The sequence below is a fragment of the Pelophylax lessonae genome, assembly GCF_965119305.1.
Source record: "Pelophylax lessonae genome assembly, contig: HAP1_SCAFFOLD_232, whole genome shotgun sequence".
NCBI lineage: Eukaryota > Metazoa > Chordata > Amphibia > Anura > Ranidae > Pelophylax > Pelophylax lessonae.
In genome coordinates, this window is record NW_028120100.1 from 175882 (window position 1) to 200705 (window position 24824).

The 24824-nt window shown below is 45.3% G+C and overlaps 2 protein-coding genes across 2 annotated transcripts in view; both read right to left on the reverse strand.

The window, feature by feature from the left end:
• The window catches only part of LOC309543576 (uncharacterized protein), a gene marked incomplete at its 5' end in the record, with an annotated part of 185377 nt that overhangs the window by 60036 nt on the left and 100517 nt on the right, over positions 1–24824 (reverse strand).
• On the reverse strand, positions 17–24571 carry LOC309543573 (uncharacterized protein; the record flags this gene model as incomplete). Its single annotated transcript, XM_082276038.1, has 4 exons — positions 17–992; positions 22755–22891; positions 23832–24516; positions 24563–24571. The coding sequence occupies 4 exons, from the start codon at positions 24569–24571 to the stop codon at positions 63–65; spliced, it is 1761 nt and encodes a 586-aa protein (XP_082132164.1). The 3' UTR covers positions 17–62.

Genomic DNA, 24824 nt, shown 5'->3' on the forward strand with positions numbered 1-24824 from the left:
TCAAGGGTTGTGTGGGATCCCTGATATACATGAAGACAGGACTTCAGTGAGGAACAATTCCCTCACTCACGACAGGAAAATGGCTTCTTTCCCGTGTGAGATCTCTGATGTTTGTAAAGATTGGACTTATCTGAAAAACATTTACTGCACTCAGGACAGGAATACGGCTTCTCCCCCGTATGAGATCTCTGATGTGTGTAAAGATGGAACTTCTGTGAAAAACATTTCCCACACTCAGGACAAGAATACAGCTTCTCCCCCGTGTGAGATCTCTGATGTGTGGAAAGATGGGACTTCTGTGAAAAACATTTCCCACACTCAGGACAAGAATACGGCTTCTCCCCTGTGTGAGATCTCTGATGTATGTAAAGATTGGACTTCTGTGAGAAACATTTCCCGCACTCAGGACAGGAATGCGGCTTCTCCCCTGTGTGCAATCTCTGATGTTTGTCAAGATTGTACTTCTGTGAGAAACATTTCCCGCACTCAGGACAGGAATGCGGCTTCTCCCCCGTGTGAGATCGCTGATGTATGTAAAGATGAGACTTTAGTGAAAAACATTTCCGGCACTCAGGACAGGAATGCGGCTTCACCCCCGAGTGAGATCTTTTCTGATGTGTGTAAAGATAGGACTTCAGTGAAAAACATTTCCCACACTCAGGACAGGAAAACGGCTTTTCTCCCGTATGAGACCTCTGATGTGGGTGAAGATGAGACTTCTGTGAAAAACATTTCCCACACTCAGGACAGGAAAATGGCTTCTCCCCCGTATGAGACCTCTGATGTGTGTGAAGTTGAGATTTCCATGAAAAAGATTTCCCACACTCAGGACAGGAATATGGCTTCTCCCCCATGTGAGATCTTTTATGCAAATTAAGACCATGTTTATAACAGAAACATTTCCCACACTCAGCACAGGAATACGGCTTCTCTACCATGCGAAATCTTTCATGTCTATTAAGATAGGATTTAAAAGGGAAACATTTCCCGCACTCCGTACAGGGAAACCTCTTATTTGTTGGAAGGACGGCACCGCTCCTCACAGTCTGAGGTTCCTCAGGATAAGAGGAATACGATGGTCCCGCACTGTCCCTCACAGTCTGAGGTTCCTCAGGATAAGAGGTATACGATGGTCCGGCACTGTCCCTCACAGTCTGAGGTTCCTCAGGATAAGAGGTATACGATGGTCCATCTACACTGTGTGGTGCCGGATGGACATTTGAGGTAGCCGGGTTTTCTCCTGGACTATACTGTGTGATGTCCTCATCTTCTACTTTACAGTCTGGAGACAAAGTGAGACAATCCTCTGAGGTTTTCCTCATCTCCCGTCCATCTACTAAAATAGAAATAAAAAGATTATTACTAGACATCAGCAGATTGGTTCCCCTAAACCAGGACTCCGCCCACATCAGGCAGCTTTGTCTCTGAGGATCTTACAATTCCACCGTCAAGGTAACTAGTAAATGGTAAAGGGTGACTAGGTGTCCCAGGAGCCACACATCAAGTCAAGACCTGCTGTATGATAGTAAATGGCAGTCTCAGTCTGGATCTATGCCAGGCCAGGCCTTGATATGCGGGACACCTACTCACTATCTACCGATATAAAATGTCCAGCTGGTAGAAAATGGGCATAACAAAAGAGAATCCATATTATGTGTATATATAGTAATGAGTAGAGGGGAGAGAGCAGAAGTCAGGAGTATGTAATGTACAACATAGAGTATATAGTGCATGGGTCAGGAGTATGTAATGTACAACAGAGTATATAGTGCAGGAGTCAGGAGTATATAATGTACAACATAGAGTATACAGTGCAGGGGTCAGGAGTATGTAATGTACAACAGAGTATATAGTGTAGGGGTCAGGAGTATGTAATGTACAAAATAGAGTATACAGTGCAGTGGTCAGGAGTATGTAATGTACAACAGAGTATACAGTGCAGGGGTCAGGAGTATGTAATGTACAACAGAGTATACAGTGCAGGGGTCAGGAGTATGTAATGTACAACAGAGTATACAGTGCAGGGGTCAGGAGTATGTAATGTACAACAGAGTATACAGTGCAGGGGTCAGGAGTATGTAATGTACAACAGAGTATATAGTGCAGGAGTCAGGAGTATATAATGTACAACATAGAGTATATAGTGCAGGGGTCAGAAGTATGTAATGTACAACACAGAGTATATAGTGCAGGGGTCAGGAGTATGTAATGTACAACATAGAGTGTTTAGTGCAGGGGTCATGAGTATGTATTATGAAATATAGAATATACAGAGACGTGGTCAGGGGTATGTAATGTACAACATAGAGTATATAGTGCAGGGGTGAGGAGTATGTAATGTACAACATAGAGTATATAGTGCATGGGGTCAGGAGTATGTAATGTATAACAGAGTATATAGAGCAGGGGTCAGGAGTATGTAATGTGCGATATGAATGTAGAATCCCCCTGACATCCAAAAGGCTGGATAACTCCTCCAAAAGCCAGGGGAGGGCTAGCATTTCACCCCAGGGCTGAATTCATGGCATAAATACTGGGACCAAGAAAGGATATTGGGCACCAGTCACTTTTGTCTTTTTTTTCCAAGGTACAGTAAATTGTTATTGAGCTTAGAAAACAACAACAACAACAAAATAAGCGAGTGAACAGTCACATTACTTAACAAAGTTTACAAAGTGGTGTCAACAATAGTAAAGTCAGGTCAGACATCCATAAGACACATAGTTATGACAGGACAATGAAATAAGTATCAAGTAGAGATACAGTGAGCATCACCAATAGTAACCAGGTACACATCCATAAGGCACTGGAGTGTGGGAATGAGTGGAGGTAGGAATATGAACATAGGACACTGCGAACATCAACAGGAATACCAAGTCCTCCAAGCTTCCCATTGCTTATCGAAGGATTTGATTGAAACTTGAGTTCTACCTGCCAATAATCTTTTGTAATGGTGATTAAGGTTGACCTGTGCAAGAACTTCAGAAGGGTTAAGGGAGGAGTTGTTTTTCCAATGCCTAACTTGGCCGCTTACAGTACATGAAGTACTACGGACCTATACTGTTAGGGATATTGGTCAATGTCAATATGGAGAATAGCCAAGGTGGGATCTGGAGGTTTAAACTTTTTTGTCTTTTTAAAGTGTTATTGCAGAATGGTTCAGGAGGTGAGGGGTGGGGGGGATGGGGGTCTCAGGTAGAGATGGCCTTGCGGTTCGCCCGGCGGTCGGTTCGCTGCGAACTTTGCTCGTTCGCAGTCTGCCGATTTTGCGAACATATGGTGTTGTTCGCGGCGGCCATATTAGTTTACATTGGGGAGAACTTTGACCCATGACACAGCCATCAGGTGGAACGGGACAGCCAATTGAAACATTGCAGCACATGAACAGTCCCCCCACCTTATAAATAGACCTGAGCTGGCGGCCATTTCACATTCTGCTTTTTGTCAGTGTAGGGAAAGGTTGCTGAGAGAAGCAGGGACAGACTGCCAGTGACACAAATCGCTCTGTTAAGATCCACAAAAATCATTTTAAGGGCTGGTATTTGGTATAGGTCTACAGTCTATTTTATCAGTGTAGGGAGAGTTTTGCTGTGCACAACAGGGACAGATCGGCAGTGACACAAATCACTCCACAAAAAGTCATTTTAATGACTGGTATTTGGTATAGGTGTGCAGTGCACTATACAGGGGAGTAATCCACTTTTATAATATACTTCTAATATAGAAAGCATATTATAGTGGATTTGTATTGTGCACTGTGCAGCATTGTGACTGGTGTGTTGAGCGTTTCTGCAGCAATACTACAAACAGTGACAAAAGCACTTTTAATGTATTATAACTGGTGTGATAGATCAGTGGCCCCCCAATACCACATATTGAAGTGGGATGTTATCTGAGTATACTTTTATAAGTGTATTTGTGTCCTGCAACAATATTGCCTCTTGTGCTGCGTTTACTCTGCTACACACAGCGCCAAACTCACTGGCCAATTTTTTGTACAACTGGTATGATAAACCAGTGGCCTCCGAATACCACATATTGAAGTGGGGTGTTATTTAATAGTATACTTTTATAAGAGTGTATTTTAGTCCTGCAAAAATGTGGCCTCTTTTGCTGCATTAACTGTGCTACACACAATGACACCAGTTACTGGCTAATTATTGGTAAAACTGGTGTGATAAACCTGTGGCCCCCAATACCACAGATTGAAGCGGGGTGTTATATACCTTCTTCCACATATACTGCACTTCTCTAGAAATGTTTGTCCCAGCGTAATTTAAAAAAATGACAGGCAGAGGAAGAGGCAGACCATTCCGCAGGGGTGGTAGGGGTAGGGCAGGAGCAGTAGGCCAGAGCCAAAGTATGAAGTTTCAGAAGGTGCGTTCGATTACATCAAAGGACGCACGAGACTTGGTTAGGTGGCTCACTCAGCCTTCCTCTTCTGCACCCTCCTCATCCTCTCTATCTGCACCCTCTTCACTCTCTGCTGTATGCACCGCAAAAGACACCACCACCAAAACCACCACCACCACCATATACCCTCCGCTTGAGACACTGGAATTATTTTCCAATCCATCACAAGACATTTGCGATGCACAGCCATTGTTGGCATTGGATCAGGAAGAGGAGGTAGCAACAGCTGCCACTCAGCAGTCTGACGACAGTACCCAGATCAGCCCAAGGAGGTTGGTCCCCGCTTTTGCTGCCTACACCGAGATCTCAAATGTTAGTGGTGGGGAAGGTGACGTGGATGATGACGTGTCTATGGATGTCACATGGGTTGCCACAAGAGAGGAAGAGAAGGGGAGTTCAGAGGGAGAGACGGACCAGCAGATAGGGAGGAGAAGCAGGCGGAACTTGCATTGCACAAGAGGGATAAAGCAGACTGCAAATGTATCAGGAGCGAGCCATCAACCATGTACAGTCACATCTGGCGCTCAAAGGACGCCGGCACATGGCTCCGCAGTGTGGGCTTTTTTAATGTGTCTGCTGCTGACAATAGTGTTGCCATATGCAGCCTTTGCAGTCAACCCATAAGTCACGGTAAGCCCAACAGTCACCTAGGGACGACCGCCTTAAGAAGGCACCTGAACTCCCATCACCGAGCCCAGTGGGAGCAACGCCGTCAGAACTCACAAAGCCACACTCCAGGCTCTCAGCGTCCAGCATCTTCTCCTTCTCCTCTCCCGTTACAATTGTCCTCCACTCTACCTTCCATCATGCGGTCCTCACATTGTTCTGGAAAAAGGCAGGCTTCCGTGGCCCAAATGTGTGAGTGTAAAAAAATTATGACGCCAGATAACCCTCTTGCCCAACGTTTGACTGCTGGCATTTCGGAACTGATAGCCCGCCAACTACTGCCATATCAACTGGTGGACTCGGAGGCCTTTCGGGAATTTGTGGCCATTGGAACACCACAATGGAAGGTCCCAGGCAGGAATAATTTCTCGCAGAAGGGCATTCCATAGCTGTATGGCCATGTTCAGAGGCAAGTGAATATATCTCTGGCACACAGTGTCAGTGCCAAGATACATCTGACCACAGACACATGGTCTAGCAAACACGGGCAGGGAAGGTATATCACTTTTACTGCCCACTGGGTAGACCTTCTGATGGACGTCAAGCATGTAACCCGTGGCACCCGCCACGGATTGCATGCAGGCCTGCCTCTTCTTCTCCTCCTCCTCCTTCTCCTCCTCGGCTGACTCCTCCTTTTCCGCTGCTACTGTCTCTTCCGTTGCACCACCCAAGATCCCCAGAACCTGTTCCAAATGCCAGGTGAGACGTTGCCATGCTGTGCTGCGTCTGTTGTGCCTGAAAGCCAAGAGCCACACTGGTCCTGCACTCCTTTCAGCTTTGCGTTCACAGGGAGATCAGTGGCTGGCACCGCTCAATTTGACATTTGGTAAAGTGCAACAACGGTGCCAATCTGCTGAGCGTGCTGAAACAGGGCAAAATAACACACGTGCCGTGCATGGCACACATCCTGAACTTGGTCGTGCATCGATTCATTGCCAAATACCCTGGGGTCCAGGACGTCTTGCAGCAGGCCACAAAAATCTTGGGCCATTTCAGAAGATCTTACACAGCCATGGCTCGCCTTGCTGACATTCAGCGGTGACACAACCTGCCCGTCAGGCGTCTTATTTGCGACTGCCCGACGCGATAAAACTCAACGTTGCATATGCTTGATAGGCTGCTCCAGCAGAGATGTGCAGTTAACGACTACCTGTACGAACTCTGCGGTCTGGGGAGCTTGGGTATTTTTCATCTCGCCAGTGGCTGCTCATGTGCGACGCATGCAGACTTCTGCGACCATTCGATGAGATCACCAAACTGGTCAGTCATGGCCAGGGTGCCATCAGTGACATCGTACCTTATGCCTTCTTTCTGGAGCGTGCATTGCATCATGTCATTGATCAAGCCATCGAGGAGCAGGAGCAGGAAGATGAGGAAGTCGCAATGTTGGATGAATTCCCAGGGGGTGCTACTCCACCTGAGACAAGTCAACAACAGGAGTCTGAAGAGGAGTCAGAGGAGGATGGTGCAGGGGTGGATGAGGAGGAGCAAGTAAAGCATGCTTTAAACCTGTCTGGGATCCCTGGTGTTGTCCGTGGATGGGGGGAGGAGAACGAGGTTGACATTATCCTGGATGATGAGCTGGAAGCAGGCCACTACACCGCGTCCAGTTTAGTGCGAATGGGGGCCTTCATGCTCCAGTGTTTTAAGGGGGACCCCCGTATAAAAAACATAAATGGCAAGGACCAGTACTGGGTGGCAATGTACTTAGACACCCGGTACAAACAAAAAATGGCGGAAATGTTACCACCATCACAGAGGGCGGTCAGAATGCAGCACTTCCAGGCCTTGCTGCGAGAAATGCTGCATTCTGCTTTTGCATGCGCTGGCAGAGGAATTTCCAGTCACAGAGAGACAGTTGTGGGTATCAATCCAACAGCGCTTGCAAGAAGAGGGCGGTTTGAAGATGTCTTGGTCACTTCAGATATGAGATCCTTCTTTCAGCCGATCCATCGACAGCTGTATTCCGGATCCAGCATCAGGGAATGCCTAGAATGACAGGTGTCCGAGTACATCGGGTTAACGGCCGATGTGGACGCTCTGAGGAGTGATGAACCCCTGGACTACTGGGTGGGCAGGCTTGACCTCTGGCCAGAGCTGGCACAATTTGCAATGGAACTGTTGGCTTGCCCCCGTCCAGTGTCCTGTCCGAAAGGACGTTCAGTGCAGCAGGAGGGATCGTGACCGATAAGCGCACTCACCTAGCTCATGACAGTGTAGACTACCTCACATTTATAAAAATGAATGAGGCATGGATCTCTGAGGAATTCAACACGTGACCAGTAGACCATGTTTCATTTAAATTCCTCATGACAGGCCACAAATATCCGCCAGACCGCCATCCACCCACAACAATTCATGGTCCTTGTCATCGCTAAATACAGCGGCATAAAAGACATTTCATGTCCATTGAATGCCTAATTTTTGGGGCCTTTCATGGCCGACAATTATTTTTTCTGTCAATGCCTAATGTACATCCAGCCACAGAATACAACATTCTTAGCTGTCAGGTAAACCCATGTGGGCTAATTTTTGGGGCCTTTTATGGCCGACACTTACTTCTTTATCCTGTGAATTGCTCATTTTTCAGGCTGGAATTGAAAATCAATGGGTCTGTAAACGTTCCGCCAAATTGTTGAATGGATACGGACCCATTTTACAGATGTGTGAATGGACCCTATATGTATTAGACATGTATTTACCGGCTGCTGTCAGCCGGTAAATGAAAAAAAAAAAAAAATTTTAGGGCAACTTTTTCAATTGCAATACTCCTGTTATGACATTGTCCATGTGGTGGGACTATTTGTGCACAGCTAGTGAGTGTTTTGTGGTTGCAAATATGACCTAAAGGTTTTTAAAGTTTGCATCCCATTAAAGTCAATGGGGCCCGCCGCAAACTTGCGGTTCGCGGTCATTTGAGAAAATTTGCGGCTGATGTTCACGAACCGCCCCGGCCGATGTTTGTCCATCTCTATGTACAAGTACTGTACTGGTGACCCGAACATAAGGAACAAACTTTTCAGAGAAAGGGAATACAATAAGACAAGTGGCCACTCACTAAAACTAGAGGAAAAAGGGTTTAACCTTAAAATACATAGGGGGTTCTTTACTGTCAGAGCAGTGGGGATGTGGAATTCTCTTCGACAAGCAGTGGTATCAGCAAGGAGCATCAATAAGTTTCAAAAATAGGTTGAACTGGATGGACTGATGTCTTTTTTCGACCTCACTAACTATGTAAAACATAGAGTATATAGTGGAGGGGTCAGGACTATGTAATGTACAACATAGATTATATAGTGCAGGGGTCAGGACTATGCAATGTACAACATAGAGTATATAGTGCAGAGGTCAAGAGTTTGTAATGTACAACATAGAGTATATAGTGCAGGGGTCAGGTGTATGTAATGTACAACATAGAGTATATAGTGCAGGGGTCAGGCGTATGTAATGTACAACATAGAGTATATAGTACAGGGGTCAGGAGTATGTAATGTACAACATAGAGTATATAGTGCAGGGATCAGGACTATGTAATGTACAACATAGAGTATATAGTGCAGGGTTCAGGAGTATGTAATGTACAATATATATTATATAGTATAAGGGTCAGTAATCAGTGGTGTCCTAAATGCTCACATGAGACAAGTTGCAGAGGTCCCACACCGCTGCCTCCCATCTCCTGAGACTGAATACATTGTTTCTATGTGTTTATCAGATGATGGGGGATCTAGGTGGAGCCTCCGTACTGCTCTCTCCTTTACAATAAAGTCTCCTCTTACCCGGTGATGTGAGGGGCGGCTGATTCTCCATCATGACGTCCTTGTAGAGATCCTTGTGTCCTTCTAAATACTCCCACTCCTCCATGGAGAAATAGACAGTGACATCCTGACACCTTATAGGAACCTGACACACACAATGATACAGTCACCATCCAGACACATCCCTTGTCTGTTACTGGATAATGTCCCAGAATTCCCAGCACCGCATACCTCTCCTGTCAGCAGCTCCATCATCTTCTTGGTGACTTCTAGAACCTTCTGTGTGTTGTGTCTTGTACGGATCAGGGATAGATGTGGGGGGATGGTGATGGGATTCTGGATTCTCGAGGATCTTGTGGTCCTATTATGAGATCTCCTTCTTGTGTCATTTTCAGTAGATTTCTTCATTATTACTGTACAGCTCTGTGTTACACAAAGATAAATATCACTCTCCCACAGGGACATCTTAATATCATCATGGGCCCCTGGGTAAAGTAATGTACTGGGGCCCCTACCAGCCTGCTCAAATTTACTAAAATAAAAGAATAAATAGTTGATAGAATTAAACATATATTTATTAGTAGGGTTGAGCGAACACCTAGATGTCCGTGTTCGACGGGTTCGGCCGAACTTTAAAAAAAAGTCCGGGTCCGTGTCCCGGACTTTTACCGAACTTTTCCCGGACACCGAACCCCATTGAAGTCAATGGGGACCCGAACTTTAAGGCACTAAAATGGCTCTAAAACACCAAAGGAAAGGGCTAGAGTGCTGCAAATGGCAGCAAAACGTAATTAAGAGCATGGCAAGTGCTCTGCAAACAAATGTGGATAGGGAAATAACTTAAAACAACAAAAAAAAACAGAAAAATAAAACAATGTTCTTCTTCATCTCTGAAGGACGAGGCCCATATGGAGTAGGAGGGAGGTTAAGGTGGTGGTGGATGTGGCGGTGACATAGGCGTGCGCACAGGGTGTGCTGGGTGTGCCTGGGCACACCCTAATCACCTAGGGCACATAGCATTGCCAGTGAGGAGATGGGAAAGATCTCCCTGGGACCTGCTCTGCTCTATTTCTCCTTGCCTACAGGTACATGGCCCCGATACATTACTCTCCCTGCTGGCAAACACATGCATGTGTATTTCAACTTTGGGGTGCACACCTTAATGCAATAGGCTGCGCACACCTATGGGCGGTGTAGGTGGAAGCGGCGGTGGAGGAGGACCAGGGCCGGATTAACAGCATCATGGGCTTGGTGCTGAGGATTTTGAAGGGCCTTAGGGCCGTGCCTTGCCATGCACCCAGAGGAGGAAGGGTGCAGCCATGCATGCCTAATTCAACATGGGATGCTGTCTCTGAAGCCCATAAACACATCCATGCATCGCCAACTGTCCCTCCTTGTCCGGCCTTCACGCTGTGTGGGGAGGTTCTGAGGGTGCTGCCTGGGGAAGCGAGCATAGAAGCCAGACTTCTGTGTTTACAAGTGACAGAAGAGCGGTAACAGTGAATATGGCCAACCCGGGGCCTATATAAAAGGTAGGGGCCTGGAGCTGCAGCTCCAATAGCCCCTACATTAATCTGGCCCTGAGGAGGAGGACGAGGTAGCCAACACTGCTTCTTTTCACAAATTTTAAATGAGGGTACACCCCAAAAGAGTGAGAAAGAGCAAAAATGGAACAATGGGTGGGTAAGGTCGGTATCCATTGCTATTCTGCATAAGGTACGGAAAAGTCCCGTGGGATCCATGCCTGGTTCATTTTAATGAACGTGAGCTTGTCCACATTGTCTCTGGACAGGCGGCTGCGCTTGTCTGTTATAACGCCCCCAGCCGTGCTAAATACCCGTTCAGATAATACACTGGCTGCAGGGCACGCCAGCACCTCCAAGGCGTAAAGGGCAAGCTCAGGCCATGTGCCCAATTTGGAGACTCAGAAGTTGAAGGGGGCAGACCCGTCATTCACTACATGTAGGCGTGTGCACACATACTGCTCCACCATGTTGGTAAAATGCTGCCTCCTGCTAAGACGTTCCATCTGAGCTGCTGGTGCTGCTGTTTGTTGTGGCGTGCTGACAAAGCTTTTCCACATTTCGGCCATGCTAACCCTGCCTTCTGAGGTGCTGGCGGTGCCCTGGTTGCGTTGGCGACCTCCTCCTCCTCCTCCTCTGCCTTGTGCTTCCACTGTGGCCCCGCTGTCAGATGGGAATGCCAGCAGCATGGCGTCTACCAGCGTGCGCTTGTACTCGCGCATCTTGCGATCGCGCTCCAGTGAGTGAATTAAGGACGGTACGTTGTCCTTGTAACGGGGATCCAGCAGCGTGGCCACCCAGTAATCAGCACAAGTTAGAATGTGGGCAACTCGGCGGTCGTTGTGGAGACACTGCAGCATGTAATCGCTCATGTGTGCCAGGCTGCCCAGAGGCAACGAAAGGCTGTCCTCTGTGGGAGGTGTATGGTCCGTGTCCTCTGTATCCCCCCAGCCACGCACCAGTGATGGCCATGAGCTGGCCTGGGTGCCACCCTGCTGTGAACATGGTTCCATCTCCTCCTCCAGCTCCTCCTCCTCCTCATCCTCCTCATCCTCCAGAACTGTGCCCCTGCTGGACAATTGCGTCCCTGGCGTTTGCGTGTGCAGGAACCCACCCTCGGAGCCCCTTGCGAATGACTGCCCTGAAAGCCTTGGAAATGTTACCTCTTCATCCTCCTCCTCCTCCTCATCCTGTGCCACATCCTCTTCCATCATCGCCCGAATTGTTTTTTCAAGGAGGCATAGAAGTGGGATAGTTAAGCTGAGAACGGCGTCATTGCCACTGGCCATGTTGGTGGAGTACTCAAAACAGCGCAACAAGGCACACAGGTCTCGCATGGAGGCCCAGTTAAATTAAATAGCGGAATAGAAAATATGATCCAAAAAAAGTGTATGTATATCACACGTACACAACCACACTAGGCCCCAATTACTATTGTTTGTACCCCTAAAAGGCTAGATGAGGAGTAGGGGGAGTATGGAACAGGCAGCACCCTCAAACCATCAGAAGTATGAGATGAACCCCAACAACTTGGAAAGGTGGATCTCTCTCACACGTACCGACACAGACTATCCCGCAATTCAATTGATCCTCAAAGGTTTTTATTGAATAGCGGAATAGGAAATATGATCAAAAAAAGTGTATGTATCTCGCACGTACACAACCACACTAGGCCCCAATTACTATTGTTTGTACCCCTAAAAGGCTAGATGAGGAGTAGGGGGGGTATGGAACAGGCAGCACCCTCAAACCTTCAGAAGTATGAGATGAACCCCAACAACTTGGAAAGGTGGATCTCTCTCACACGTACCAACACAGACTATCCCCCAATTTAACTGATCCCCAAAGGTTTTTGATTAAATAGCGGAATAGAAAATATGATCCCAAAAAAGTGTATGTATATCACACGTACACAACCACACTAGGCCCCAATTACTATTGTTTGTACCCCTAAAAGGCTAGGAGTAGGGGGAGTATGGAACAGGCAGCACCCTCAAACCTTCAGAAGTATGAGATGAACCCCAACAACTTGGAAAGGTGGATCTCTCTCACACGTACCAACACAGACTATCCCCCAATTTAACTGATCCCCAAAGGTTTTTGATTAAATAGCGGAATAGAAAATATGATCCCAAAAAAGTGTATGTATATCACACGTACACAACCACACTAGGCCCCAATTACTATTGTTTGTACCCCTAAAAGGCTAGGAGTAGGGGGAGTATGGAACAGGCAGCACCCTCAAACCTTCAGAAGTATGAGATGAACCCCAACAACTTGGAAAGGTGGATCTCTCTCACACGTACCAACATAGACTATCCCCCAATTTAACTGATCCCCAAAGGTTTTTGATTAAATAGCGGAATAGAAAATATGATCCCAAAAAAGTGTATGTATATCACACGTACACAACCACACTAGGCCCCAATTACTATTGTTTGTACCCCTAAAAGGCTAGGAGTAGGGGGAGTATGGAACAGGCAGCACCCTCAAACCTTCAGAAGTATGAGATGAACCTCAACAACTTGGAAAGGTGGATCTCTCTCACACGTACCAACACAGACTATCCCCCAATTTAACTGATCCCCAAAGGTTTTTGATTAAATAGCGGAATAGAAAATATGATCCCAAAAAAGTGTATGTATATCACACGTACACAACCACACTAGGCCCCAATTACTATTGTTTGTACCCCTAAAAGGCTAGGAGTAGGGGGAGTATGGAACAGGCAGCACCCTCAAACCTTCAGAAGTATGAGATGAACCCCAACAACTTGGAAAGGTGGATCTCTCTCACACGTACCAACACAGACTATCCCCCAATTTAACTGATCCCCAAAGGTTTTTGATTAAATAGCGGAATAGAAAATATGATCCCAAAAAAGTGTATGTATATCACACGTACACAACCACACTAGGCCCCAATTACTATTGTTTGTACCCCTAAAAGGCTAGGAGTAGGGGGAGTATGGAACAGGCAGCACCCTCAAACCTTCAGAAGTATGAGATGAACCCCAACAACTTGGAAAGGTGGATCTCTCTCACACGTACCAACACAGACTATCCCCCAATTTAACTGATCCCCAAAGGTTTTTGATTAAATAGCGGAATAGAAAATATGATCCCAAAAAAGTGTATGTATATCACACGTACACAACCACACTAGGCCCCAATTACTATTGTTTGTACCCCTAAAAGGCTAGGAGTAGGGGGAGTATGGAACAGGCAGCACCCTCAAACCTTCAGAAGTATGAGATGAACCTCAACAACTTGGAAAGGTGGATCTCTCTCACACGTACCAACACAGACTATCCCCCAATTTAACTGATCCCCAAAGGTTTTTGATTAAATAGCGGAATAGAAAATATGATCCCAAAAAAGTGTATGTATATCACACGTACACAACCACACTAGGCCCCAATTACTATTGTTTGTACCCCTAAAAGGCTAGGAGTAGGGGGAGTATGTAACAGGCAGCACCCTCAAACCTTCAGAAGTATGAGATGAACCCCAACAACTTGGAAAGGTGGATCTCTCTCACACGTACCAACACAGACTATCCCCCAATTTAACTGATCCCCAAAGGTTTTTGATTAAATAGCGGAATAGAAAATATGATCCCAAAAAAGTGTATGTATATCACACGTACACAACCACACTAGGCCCCAATTACTATTGTTTGTACCCCTAAAAGGCTAGGAGTAGGGGGAGTATGGAACAGGCAGCACCCTCAAACCTTCAGAAGTATGAGATGAACCTCAACAACTTGGAAAGGTGGATCTCTCTCACACGTACCAACACAGACTATCCCCCAATTTAACTGATCCCCAAAGGTTTTTGATTAAATAGCGGAATAGAAAATATGATCCCAAAAAAGTGTATGTATATCACACGTACACAACCACACTAGGCCCCAATTACTATTGTTTGTACCCCTAAAAGGCTAGGAGTAGGGGGAGTATGGAACAGGCAGCACCCTCAAACCTTCAGAAGTATGAGATGAACCCCAACAACTTGGAAAGGTGGATCTCTCTCACACGTACCAACACAGACTATCCCCCAATTTAACTGATCCCCAGAGGTTTTTGATTAAATAGCGGAATAGAAAATATGATCCCAAAAAAGTGTATGTATATCACACGTACACAACCACACTAGGCCCCAATTACTATTGTTTGTACCCCTAAAAGGCTAGGAGTAGGGGGAGTATGGAACAGGCAGCACCCTCAAACCTTCAGAAGTATGAGATGAACCCCAACAACTTGGAAAGGTGGATCTCTCTCACACGTACCAACACAGACTATCCCCCAATTTAACTGATCCCCAGAGGTTTTTGATTAAATAGCGGAATAGAAAATATGATCCCAAAAAAGTGTATGTATATCACACGTACACAACCACACTAGGCCCCAATTACTATTGTTTGTACCCCTAAAAGGCTAGGAGTAGGGGGAGTATGGAACAGGCAGCACCCTCAAACCTTCAGAAGTATGAGATGAACCCCAACAACTTGGAAAGGTGGATCTCTCTCACACGTACCAACACAGACTATCCCCCAATTTAACTGATCCCCAAAGGTTTTTGATTAAATAGCGGAATAGAAAATATGATCCCAAAAAAGTGTATGTATATCACACGTACACAACCACACTAGGCCCCAATTACTATTGTTTGTACCCCTAAAAGGCTAGATGAGGAGTAGGGGGAGTATGGAACAGGCAGCACCCTCAAACCTTCAGTATGAGATTGTGTTCACTGTACCCCACAAAGATTGAGTTCACTGCACCCCACAATGATTGTGTTCACTGCACCCCACAAAGATTGTGTTCACTGCACCTCACAAAGATTGTGTTCACTGTACCCCCCAAAGATTGTGTTCACTGCACCCCACAAAGATTCTGTTCACTGTACCCCACAAAGATTGTGTTCACTGCACCCCAAAAAGATTGTGTTCACTGCACCCCAAAAAGGATGTTGTTCACTGCACCCCAAAAAGGATGTTGTTCACTCCACCCCAAAAAGATTGTGTTCACTGCACCCCACAAAGATTGTGTTCACTGCACCCCAAAAAGATTGTGTTCACTGCACCCCAAAAATGATTTTGTTCACTGCACCCCAAAAAGGATTTTGTTCACTGCACCCCAAAAAGGATGTTGTTCACTCCACCCCAAAAAGATTGTGTTCACTGCACCCCAAAAAGATTGTGTTCACTGCACCCCACAAAGGATTTTGTTCACTGCACCCCAAAAAGATTGTGTTCACTGCACCCCAAAAAGGATGTTGTTCACTGCACCCCAAAAAGGATTTTGTTCACTGCACCCCAAAAAGATTGTGTTCACTGCACCCCACAAAGGATTTTGTTCACTGCACCCCACAAAGATTGTGTTCACTGCACACCAAAAAGGATTGTGTTCACTGCACCCCAAAAAGATTTTGTTCACTGCACCCCAAAAAGATTGTGTTCACTGCAGCCCAAAAAGATTGTGTTCACTGCAGCCCAAAAAGATTGTGTTCACTGCAGCCCAAAAAGATTGTGTTCACTGCAGCCCAAAAAGATTGTGTTCACTGCAGCCCAAAAAGATTGTGTTCACTGCAGCTCACACACAGAAAAATGGATGTGGATCACTGACACCTGCCTATCTCCAATCCCACACCACACAGCAATATCGATTGTAGTTTGTAGAACACAGTTTCCCTAAAATTCAGCAGACTCTGTCCCTAACAGGATTGAGAAGAGATCGTAGATCAGGATTGAGTGCAGACCCCACCCCCCACACAGCAATATCGATTGTAGTTTGTAGAAGACACTGACCCTATATAATTCAGCAGACTCTATCCCTAAAATGCCTACAACTCGCCCTGCCTAAACACTCCGACCTGTCCCTCAATTCTATCCGGACACAAATGTTTTTTTCCTGCCTATCTTTCCCTAATCAGCAGCCAGCACGTTGATGTGTGCTCTGTCCCTGAATCTAAGCAGCATAATGACGCCGCTGCGGCTGCCTCGAACTTATAAAGACTTGGTCACATGCTTCAGACGGCCAATCACAGCTACTGAGACATTTGCAGGCATGGCTGGGATGGCTTAAGGCACACCAGTTAAACGATTGTTGATTGGCTGTTGAAAGCCCGCCATGAAAAGAGCGCCAAAGCATGCAAAACCCGGAAATAAAACGACCGAACACGGATTTTTACCCGAACATACAGTAAAGTGTCCGTGTCCGTGTTCGGGTACAAAAAATCCAATTATTCGGTACGAACACGAATAATACAGTCCGTGTTCGCTCAACACTATTTATTAGTAGTTAAGGGATAAGGTGCGCACGACTATATATGAAACAAAACACAGTAGCTGCAACAGAACTTCAACCTATTGAAGTGAATGAAAATGTGAAAATTATAGAGAGTGCGCTAAAACTGTATAATTATATTCACATACATATACATCAATATATACTCATGATGTATCATGTATCATAGGTTGAACTGGATGGACTGATGTCTTTTTTCAACCTCACAAACTATGTAACGGCACACAACAATTATACAAGTGTCAAGTGTATTAAATAAAATTAACCCTGTGCTATGATAAAAAATGTACAATATAATGCATTAAATTCGTATGACCACACCGTATCACATGCAATAATAGTCCAACATATAACAAAGTCTAAAAGAAAACCCAGAAGCGATCAAGAACAAAACAGCCCTCGTCACGTGAGAAAATAAGTGAACAGATTGTGAATGCAGTCACACAACCAACATGGACAAGGACAGTGGACCTGGGCATCTTGACCTTTAGCCAAATAGGTCACCAGGTGCAATAGATAAGGTGGAACTCTTACCAGATGTTAAATAATCATATGCCAAGTGCTAATCATCCAGGGAAATCACAGAATCCAGGACCCTGTTAGGACCGACCAGTCGCTCTCCACTATGCGCTTACTTCTGCCTAATTCCCCTCTGCTGAACTTTCAGATGGACAAGTGTACGGCAATTCTCTTAGGAAAAAAGGGGCTGGCAATAGTGTATTATCCCCGATGGATGGTTTACATGACACAAACAGATAAACACGAATGGAAAACTTCCAGTGATGATGTTTGTGGCCGCTTTGCAACTCGGACCGCGAGAAGTGACGGCGCAGCCTCTCGCCTCAGAAGGATGACGTCCACTCTGACAAAACGCGTAGGGCTGGATAGTATGTCGCTCCGTCACTTCCGCTAGAGTGGTTTTTGACTGTGGAACACATCCGCACCCGGACATCCGGCACGGACACCATACCAACAGCTTATGACTTAGCGCTAAAACTGTGAGTGGATATTTTATTTTAATAAATATTGAGACATACTACACTATGTAGATAAAGGGGGGGGGGTTAACTGCGCTATAGGTCAATAATAAATAATTAGCAGCAACTTCAAGTGTGACCACACCCTAAAAAATATTGTACAAAATAAGTCGCGCTGAGTGAAAAATGAACAAATCAATGTCCAAAAAACAAAAAAAAACAAAACAAAAATTGTGTAACTGAATAAATCAAGTCCCAGTGCAAAGTCCTAGTGAGGTAGGTGAACTCCAAATTGATGTGACTAATAATATCCACACTTGGGAATCCGAAAACTGATAGGTGATGTGTTTACCAGACTCACAGTAAAGAATTGCAGAGATAAATCATGAATGAGTGAACTTGATTGGAGAAACTCATGTGATGAACTCCCAAGGATAGGTCATAAATTCATGAAATAAAGAAAAAACGCCATAGCATAATACCACAACGATAACTGAATCCTTATACACCCTAAATTACACCATGCAAAAGGTGTATAATCCGTCACCAATTGTGAGGCTGCTTACCAAAAGGAATAATTGTGCAGACATATAACACTCTCCCAATGAGTGATCATAGAGAGGGATAAGAAATACAGATGGAAGAAAACCACCACCAATATGACAGCTGCTTACCAGATAGAAGGTGGGTAAAGGCAGATATAGACGAATCCCAGATACACCTGGACCACCAACACTGACACTACGGGCCTCTTACCAAACTCAGATAATGTTTGCACAATGTATGATATTAACCGGTCCAATTCACCGACATTCACCACCGGTAGACGACTCACACAGCAGAGTCCGGGTAGAGATGATCCCAAAGGATGAGCCAATACTCCCAGTGGGTGGGCAATCAATCCCAAATATAAGAGAAAAACGCCAATAGTGTAAAACGTACCACTGGTTTATTAATTAAAAGAGAGACACTTACATTCTGTTAAAAGCAGAGGAGCATGAAAAACCGCCGGCCGGACGGCAAGGCACATCCGCTCGCTCAAAACACTTCCAGGGATGACGTCAGCGCGCCGTGACCTTCACTACATACTACACTATGGCCTGTCTACCTTCTCTATTTGGGGCATGATCCGAGGGTACCCTGGGGACATTGGAACGGACTCTGTGTGCATTTGGAGGCATCCATATCCACCTGGACCAGGACACATAGGCCATCTTACAGCACCCAGAGGTAAACGCCCATCAGTCCAAATCACCCATTTTGCTGTAAAAGGCTCATCACCCCTTTAAGGGGAGAGCATTGCGGTGAGTGCATTTTCTATAGGGGCACGGAGCACCGCACTGAGCACAGCAAAGAGAAAGTAAAGTACAGCACCGGCACATCTCCTGTTTTCACCTTTGGGCATGATAGAAGCACTATTAACTAAATCACACGCTTGGAATATTTATTTATTTATTTATTGTTTGATGCACATGGTTGGAATATTGACTTTTGTACAATGTACTTTTCTTGTAGGTACAACATATTTGTGATTGGCAGCATCACAATATATCAGTTTATAAAGTGCCCCTATTTGGGATTGAGATAAAGCACTATTCATTTTTGCATCATTTATTTATTTATATAAATTCATTACACAAAGTCACCTATATTGACATATTGATTAACAATATTGTATGTGTACATCACAGTGTTTCACTGGTTGATCACTTGCACCTTTATAAACTTGTATTGTAATTTATGGATTTGCATAAAGATACTGCATAAGTTTATACCAATATCTACATAGTCCTATAGGCAGACCTTATATTCAGAGTAGCGCCATCACCCATACACATTGCATGCATATCTATGACTTCCCACCTAGGCGAGTAGTATTCTGGGTAGGCAGCAACTCCACCTATACATATTTTTTCCATTGCGTGGGATTCCTTTCTAATATTACATGTTGGTTGTGTGACTGCATGATACAGAGGAGTGGGTAAGGGTACCGTTGTATTCCTGACCATCACAAGGTACTGAGGGGGATATTTGAGCCTGCAAATTCACAATCTGTTCACTTATTTTCTCATGTGATGAGGACTGTTTGGTTCTTGATCGCTTCTGGATTTTCTTTTGGACTTTTTTATATGTTGGATTATTATTGCATGTGATACTGTGTGGTCATACGAATTTAATGCATTATATGGTGATTTTTTTTATCATAGCACAGGGTTAATTTTATTTAATACACTTGACACTTTTATAATTGTTGTGTGCAGATACATAATGAATATATATGGATGTATATGTATGTGCATGTGCATATAATTATACAGTTTTAGCGCACTCTCTATATATTTATTAGTACTTTCAATATAATAGATTTTATACAATGAGAAAACATGACACAAATCAAAACTAATCAACACAGAGCAGTAGAAGGGCACGGTAAAGGGGAGTAGAGAGGCACTGTACAGGGGAGTAGAAGGGCATGGTACAAGGGAGTAGAGGGGCACGGTACAGGAGAGTAGAGGGGCACGGTACAGGAGAGTAGAAGGGCACGGTACAGGAGAGTAGAAGGGCACGGTACAGGAGAGTAGAAGGGCACGGTACAGGGAAGCAGAGGGGCATGGTACAGGGAAGTAGTGGGGCACGGTACAGGGAAGTAGAGGGGCACGGTACAGGGGAATAGAGGGGCACGGTACAGGGAAGTAGAAGGACACCTTACAGGGAAATAGAAGGGCACAGTACAGAGGAGAAGAGGGGCACAGTACAGGGGAGTAAAAGGGCACAGTACAGGGGAGTAGAGGGACACAATTCAAGGGAGTAGAGGGGCACAATACAGGATGATAGGAGGGCACAGTACAGGGGAATAGGAGGGCACAGTACAGGGGAAAAGGAGGACATAGTACAGGGGAGTAGGAGGGCACGGTACAGGGGAGAAGAGTGGTACAGTCAGGGGAGTAGAAGGGCACGGTACAGAGGAGTAGAAGGGCACAGTACCGGGGAGTAGAGGGGCACAATACAAGGGAGAGGAAGGGCACAGTACAGGGGAGAAGTACAGGGGAGTAGAGGGGCAGGGTACAGTGGAGAAGAGGGGCACCGTATAGGGGAGCAGAGGGGCACGGTACAGGGGAGAAGAAGGGCACGGTACAGGGGAGAAGAAGGGCACAGTACAGGGGAGAAGAAGAGCACAGTACAGGGGAGAAGAGGGGCCCAGTACAGGGGAGTAGAAGGGCACAGTACAGGGGAGAATAAGGGCACAGTACAGGGGAGTAGAAGGGCACAGTACAGGGGAGTGGAAGGGCACAGTATTGGGGAGAAGAGGGGCACAGTACAGGGGAGTAGAAGGGCGCAGTACAGGGGAATAGAAGGGCACAGTACAGGGGAGTAGGAGGGTACAGTACAGGGGAGTAGAGGGTCATGGTAAAGGGGAGTAGAGGGGCACGGTACAGAGGAGTAGAAGAAAACAGTACAGGGGAGAAGAGGGGCACAGGACAGGGGAGTAGAATGGCATGGTACAGGGGAGTAGAAGGGGGCGCAATTTAGGGGTGTAGAGGGGCACAGTACTAGGGAGTAGAAGAGGCACAGTACAGGGGAGTAGAAGGGCACAGTACAGGGGAGAGGAATGGCACAGTACAGGGGAGAATAAGTACAGGGGAGTAGAAGGGCAGGGTACGGGGGAGAAGAGGGGCACTGTACAGGGGAGCAGAGGGGCACGGTACAGGGGAGCAGAGGGGCACGGTACAGGGGAGTAGAAGGGCAAGGTACAGGGGAGAAGAAGGGCATAGTACAGGGGAGAAGAAGGGCATAGTACAGGGGAGAAGAAGGGCATAGTACAGGGGAGAAGAAGGGCATAGTACAGGGGATAGAAGGGCACAGTACAGGGGAGTAGGAGGGCACAGTACAGGGGAGTAGGAGGGCACAGTACAGGGGAGTAGAGGGGCAAGGTACAGAGGAGTAGAAGAAAACAGTACAGGGAAGAAGAGTGGCACAGGACAGGGGAGTAAAAAGGCACGGAATAGGGGAGAAGAAGGGCATGGAACAGGGGAGAAGAAGGGCACGGTACAGGGGAGTAGAAGGGCGCAATAGAGGGGCACAGGACAGGGGAGTAGAGGGGCACAGTACGGGGGAGTAGAAGGGCGCAATACAGGGAAGTAGAAGGGCGCAATACAGGGGAGTAGTAGAATACAGTAAATAAATGTTATTGGATTACAGTGTCACACGACCGCACAATTGTCAGTTAAAATAACGTAGTGCCGTATAGCAAAAAATTGCCTGGTCATGAAGGGGGTTAAATCTTCCAGAGCTGAAATGGTTAACCGGCAAGACTGTCAGTAAATGGTTCACACTGATATTTAGGGCAATGATCATCAGTGCAGCCCCATCAGTGCTGCCAATCAGTGCCTCCCCAGCAGGACTCTGAGAGCATCTCTTTCATGCAGCTCAGAGCCTGCACTGATTGTTCCTCCTCCCTAACACAGATGGGAAAGGAGAGAGCCGATCTGCTCCTTCTCCTCTCGCCCCTCTTCAGGTTGCCAAAAAGTTTAGGGCTTTAGAAAGGGCCTCCGATGGCTGTCAATGTGGTGCCTTCTCCACTCTCCATCTCACTAATAAAACCTCAATGGATGACTCTCTAGGAACTGATCACATTCCAATCACTGATCATCTAATCATTGGTAAAAAAGAAGACTCGGCACAGAATATTGTACGAAGCGTTTTTATTGTACAAGATCAGAATAAGCGATTACCACATAGTAATGATATGAATAAAATAAATCTTAAATCTTTTATAATAGAATTAACAAATGTGTCAAATGTATTAATAATCATACAGTGGTTGGACCAATAAAAAGCCGGCTATTTCAATAAATCAAGCTCATGTATTGTCATGATTGTCTATCTGTTGTCCCTTGTAATATGATGATTGCCCACTTGTTGCCAAATGGATTGTGATGATTTCCTGCCTGTTGCCTCATGTGGGGAGGGATCGGTAAAGGTAGACAGTCGAGTCATGATTTTACCACCCCCTTAAGCTTAAATGGCAGCTGGATGGGGCGGTACACATGGCACTGCAATTTGCGGCTGCTGCTTTACACTATGGGATGTCTCTATATTTATTTACATATGTGATCTGGGGATTGATGTCCACCCTGTGAGATCCATCTTCATATCTGGAGGGATTGGATATCGAGTCATTAACATTGGATTGTCCTGGATCTGGAGTCCTCTCCCTTTTCTTGGCTATAACCTTATTGTCATCTGGTAAGAGGTTGGCATTAATGGGTGATGGTTACTATCCACTATTGAGGTAGTCCGGCTCACTTTCTGGATGGTCCACAATACCTTTACCCTGCTCTTTTGCTATTGTTTCTGGTAAGCAGTTTGTGCTTTTGGTGACGGTATCACCTTGGTTTATTACTGTAGTTTTCGTAAGCAGATCGCGCTTCCGGTGGTGGTCATCATCTCTTTTTGGCTTACTATTATCACAGTTCTGGTAAGCAGTTGGTACACTCGGTGGTGGGATATTGCTGTACTTTCTGCGGTACTTCCTTTGGTCTTATCACTATTCTGGTGTGAACAATACATTTTACACCTGCACTTTTGGGTTCCATATTTTTGTATATGCATTATCAGTATTACGCTATGGGACCCTTTCTTTTTCCACATGTATGATCCGACGTTGTTTGAGGTCCTACGTTTTTGAGAACACAACTGATCAACCTAACGAGGGAGACTTTTTGGTGTCATTTGGAATATCTTTGGCTCAATTTTCACCTAAATCTGGTAAGCAGATTGAATCAGTTGAGGAGGCCCTATAGCTGTTGAAGATCTGTGTATATCAAAGAATACATCTTTTTCTAGAGACTATTTGGGACTTTATATTTACACGTGTGAGCATTAGCACGTAACTTCAGCGCAGTTTATTATTATTATTTATTTAATTCCATATAAGTAGACTTCTGAAATCAATTTTTTGGGAGCACTTTTGCTTGTTACTATGTTGGGTGTATGTTTCACGACTATCTGTTGTGTAACTTTATTTATTCACTGATTTAATATTTGTGATATAGTACTATTCACTTCTTAGCGCAGCTTACTTTTATATTATTTTGTTTACGTGTTTGTCACACTTTAAGTTGCTGCTTATTGACTTAGGAGCTTAGCGCGGTTATCACCCACTTTACCTAAACAAGGTCACCTGTATGTTTTCTCTGATGGCGAAGAAGGTTTCTTTTATCATTAAAACATTTCCCGCACTCTGAACATGAATAGGGAAGCTCACCTGTGTGTATTCTCTGATGGCTAAGAAGGCTTTCTTTCTGATTAAAACATTTCCCGCACTCTGAACATGAATAGGAAAAGTCACCTGTATGTATTCTCTGATGGCGAAGAAGGTTTCTTTTATCTTTAAAACATTTCCCGCACTTTGCACATGAATAGGGACGCTCACCTGTGTGTATTCTCTGATGGCTAAGAAGGCTTTCTTTCTGATTAAAACATTTCCCGCACTCTGAACATGAATAGGAAAGGTCACCTGTATGTATTCGCTGATGGCGAAGAAGGTTTCCTTTATGATTAAAACATTTCCCGCACTCTGAACATGAATAGGGAAGCTTTTCTGTGTGTATTCTCTGATGGCTAAGAAGGTTTCCTTTATTAGTGAAACATTTTCCGCACTCTAAACATGAATAAGGTCGCTCACCTGTGTGTATTCTACGGTGGAGAAGAAGGTGTCCTTTTCGACTAAAACATTTTCCGCACTCTGAACATGAAAAGGGACGCTCCCCTGTGTGTATTCTCTGGTGCCTAAAAAGTTGTCCTTTTTGACTAAAACATTTCCCACACTCTGAACATGAATAGGGAAGGTCACCTGTGTGTATTCTCTGATGGCTAAGAAGGTTTCTATTATGTTTAAAAGATTTCCCGCACTCTGAACATGAGAATGAATTCTCTCCTGTATGGTATAAAGAAGATTCCCTGAGATGAGATGGTTTCCCGCACCCGTCGGCACTGTCAGATATTAGAGGACTATGTGAAGTATCAGGAGATTCCAATGATCTCCTCCAATGGTGAGGTCTGTCATGTATATTATGAGGAACAGGATTTACTTCTGGAGAAGATGCCATGTCATTATCTTCTGTAGTCACATCTTCCTCCGATGTCCTTCTATTCCCACCACAGAGTCCGTCTG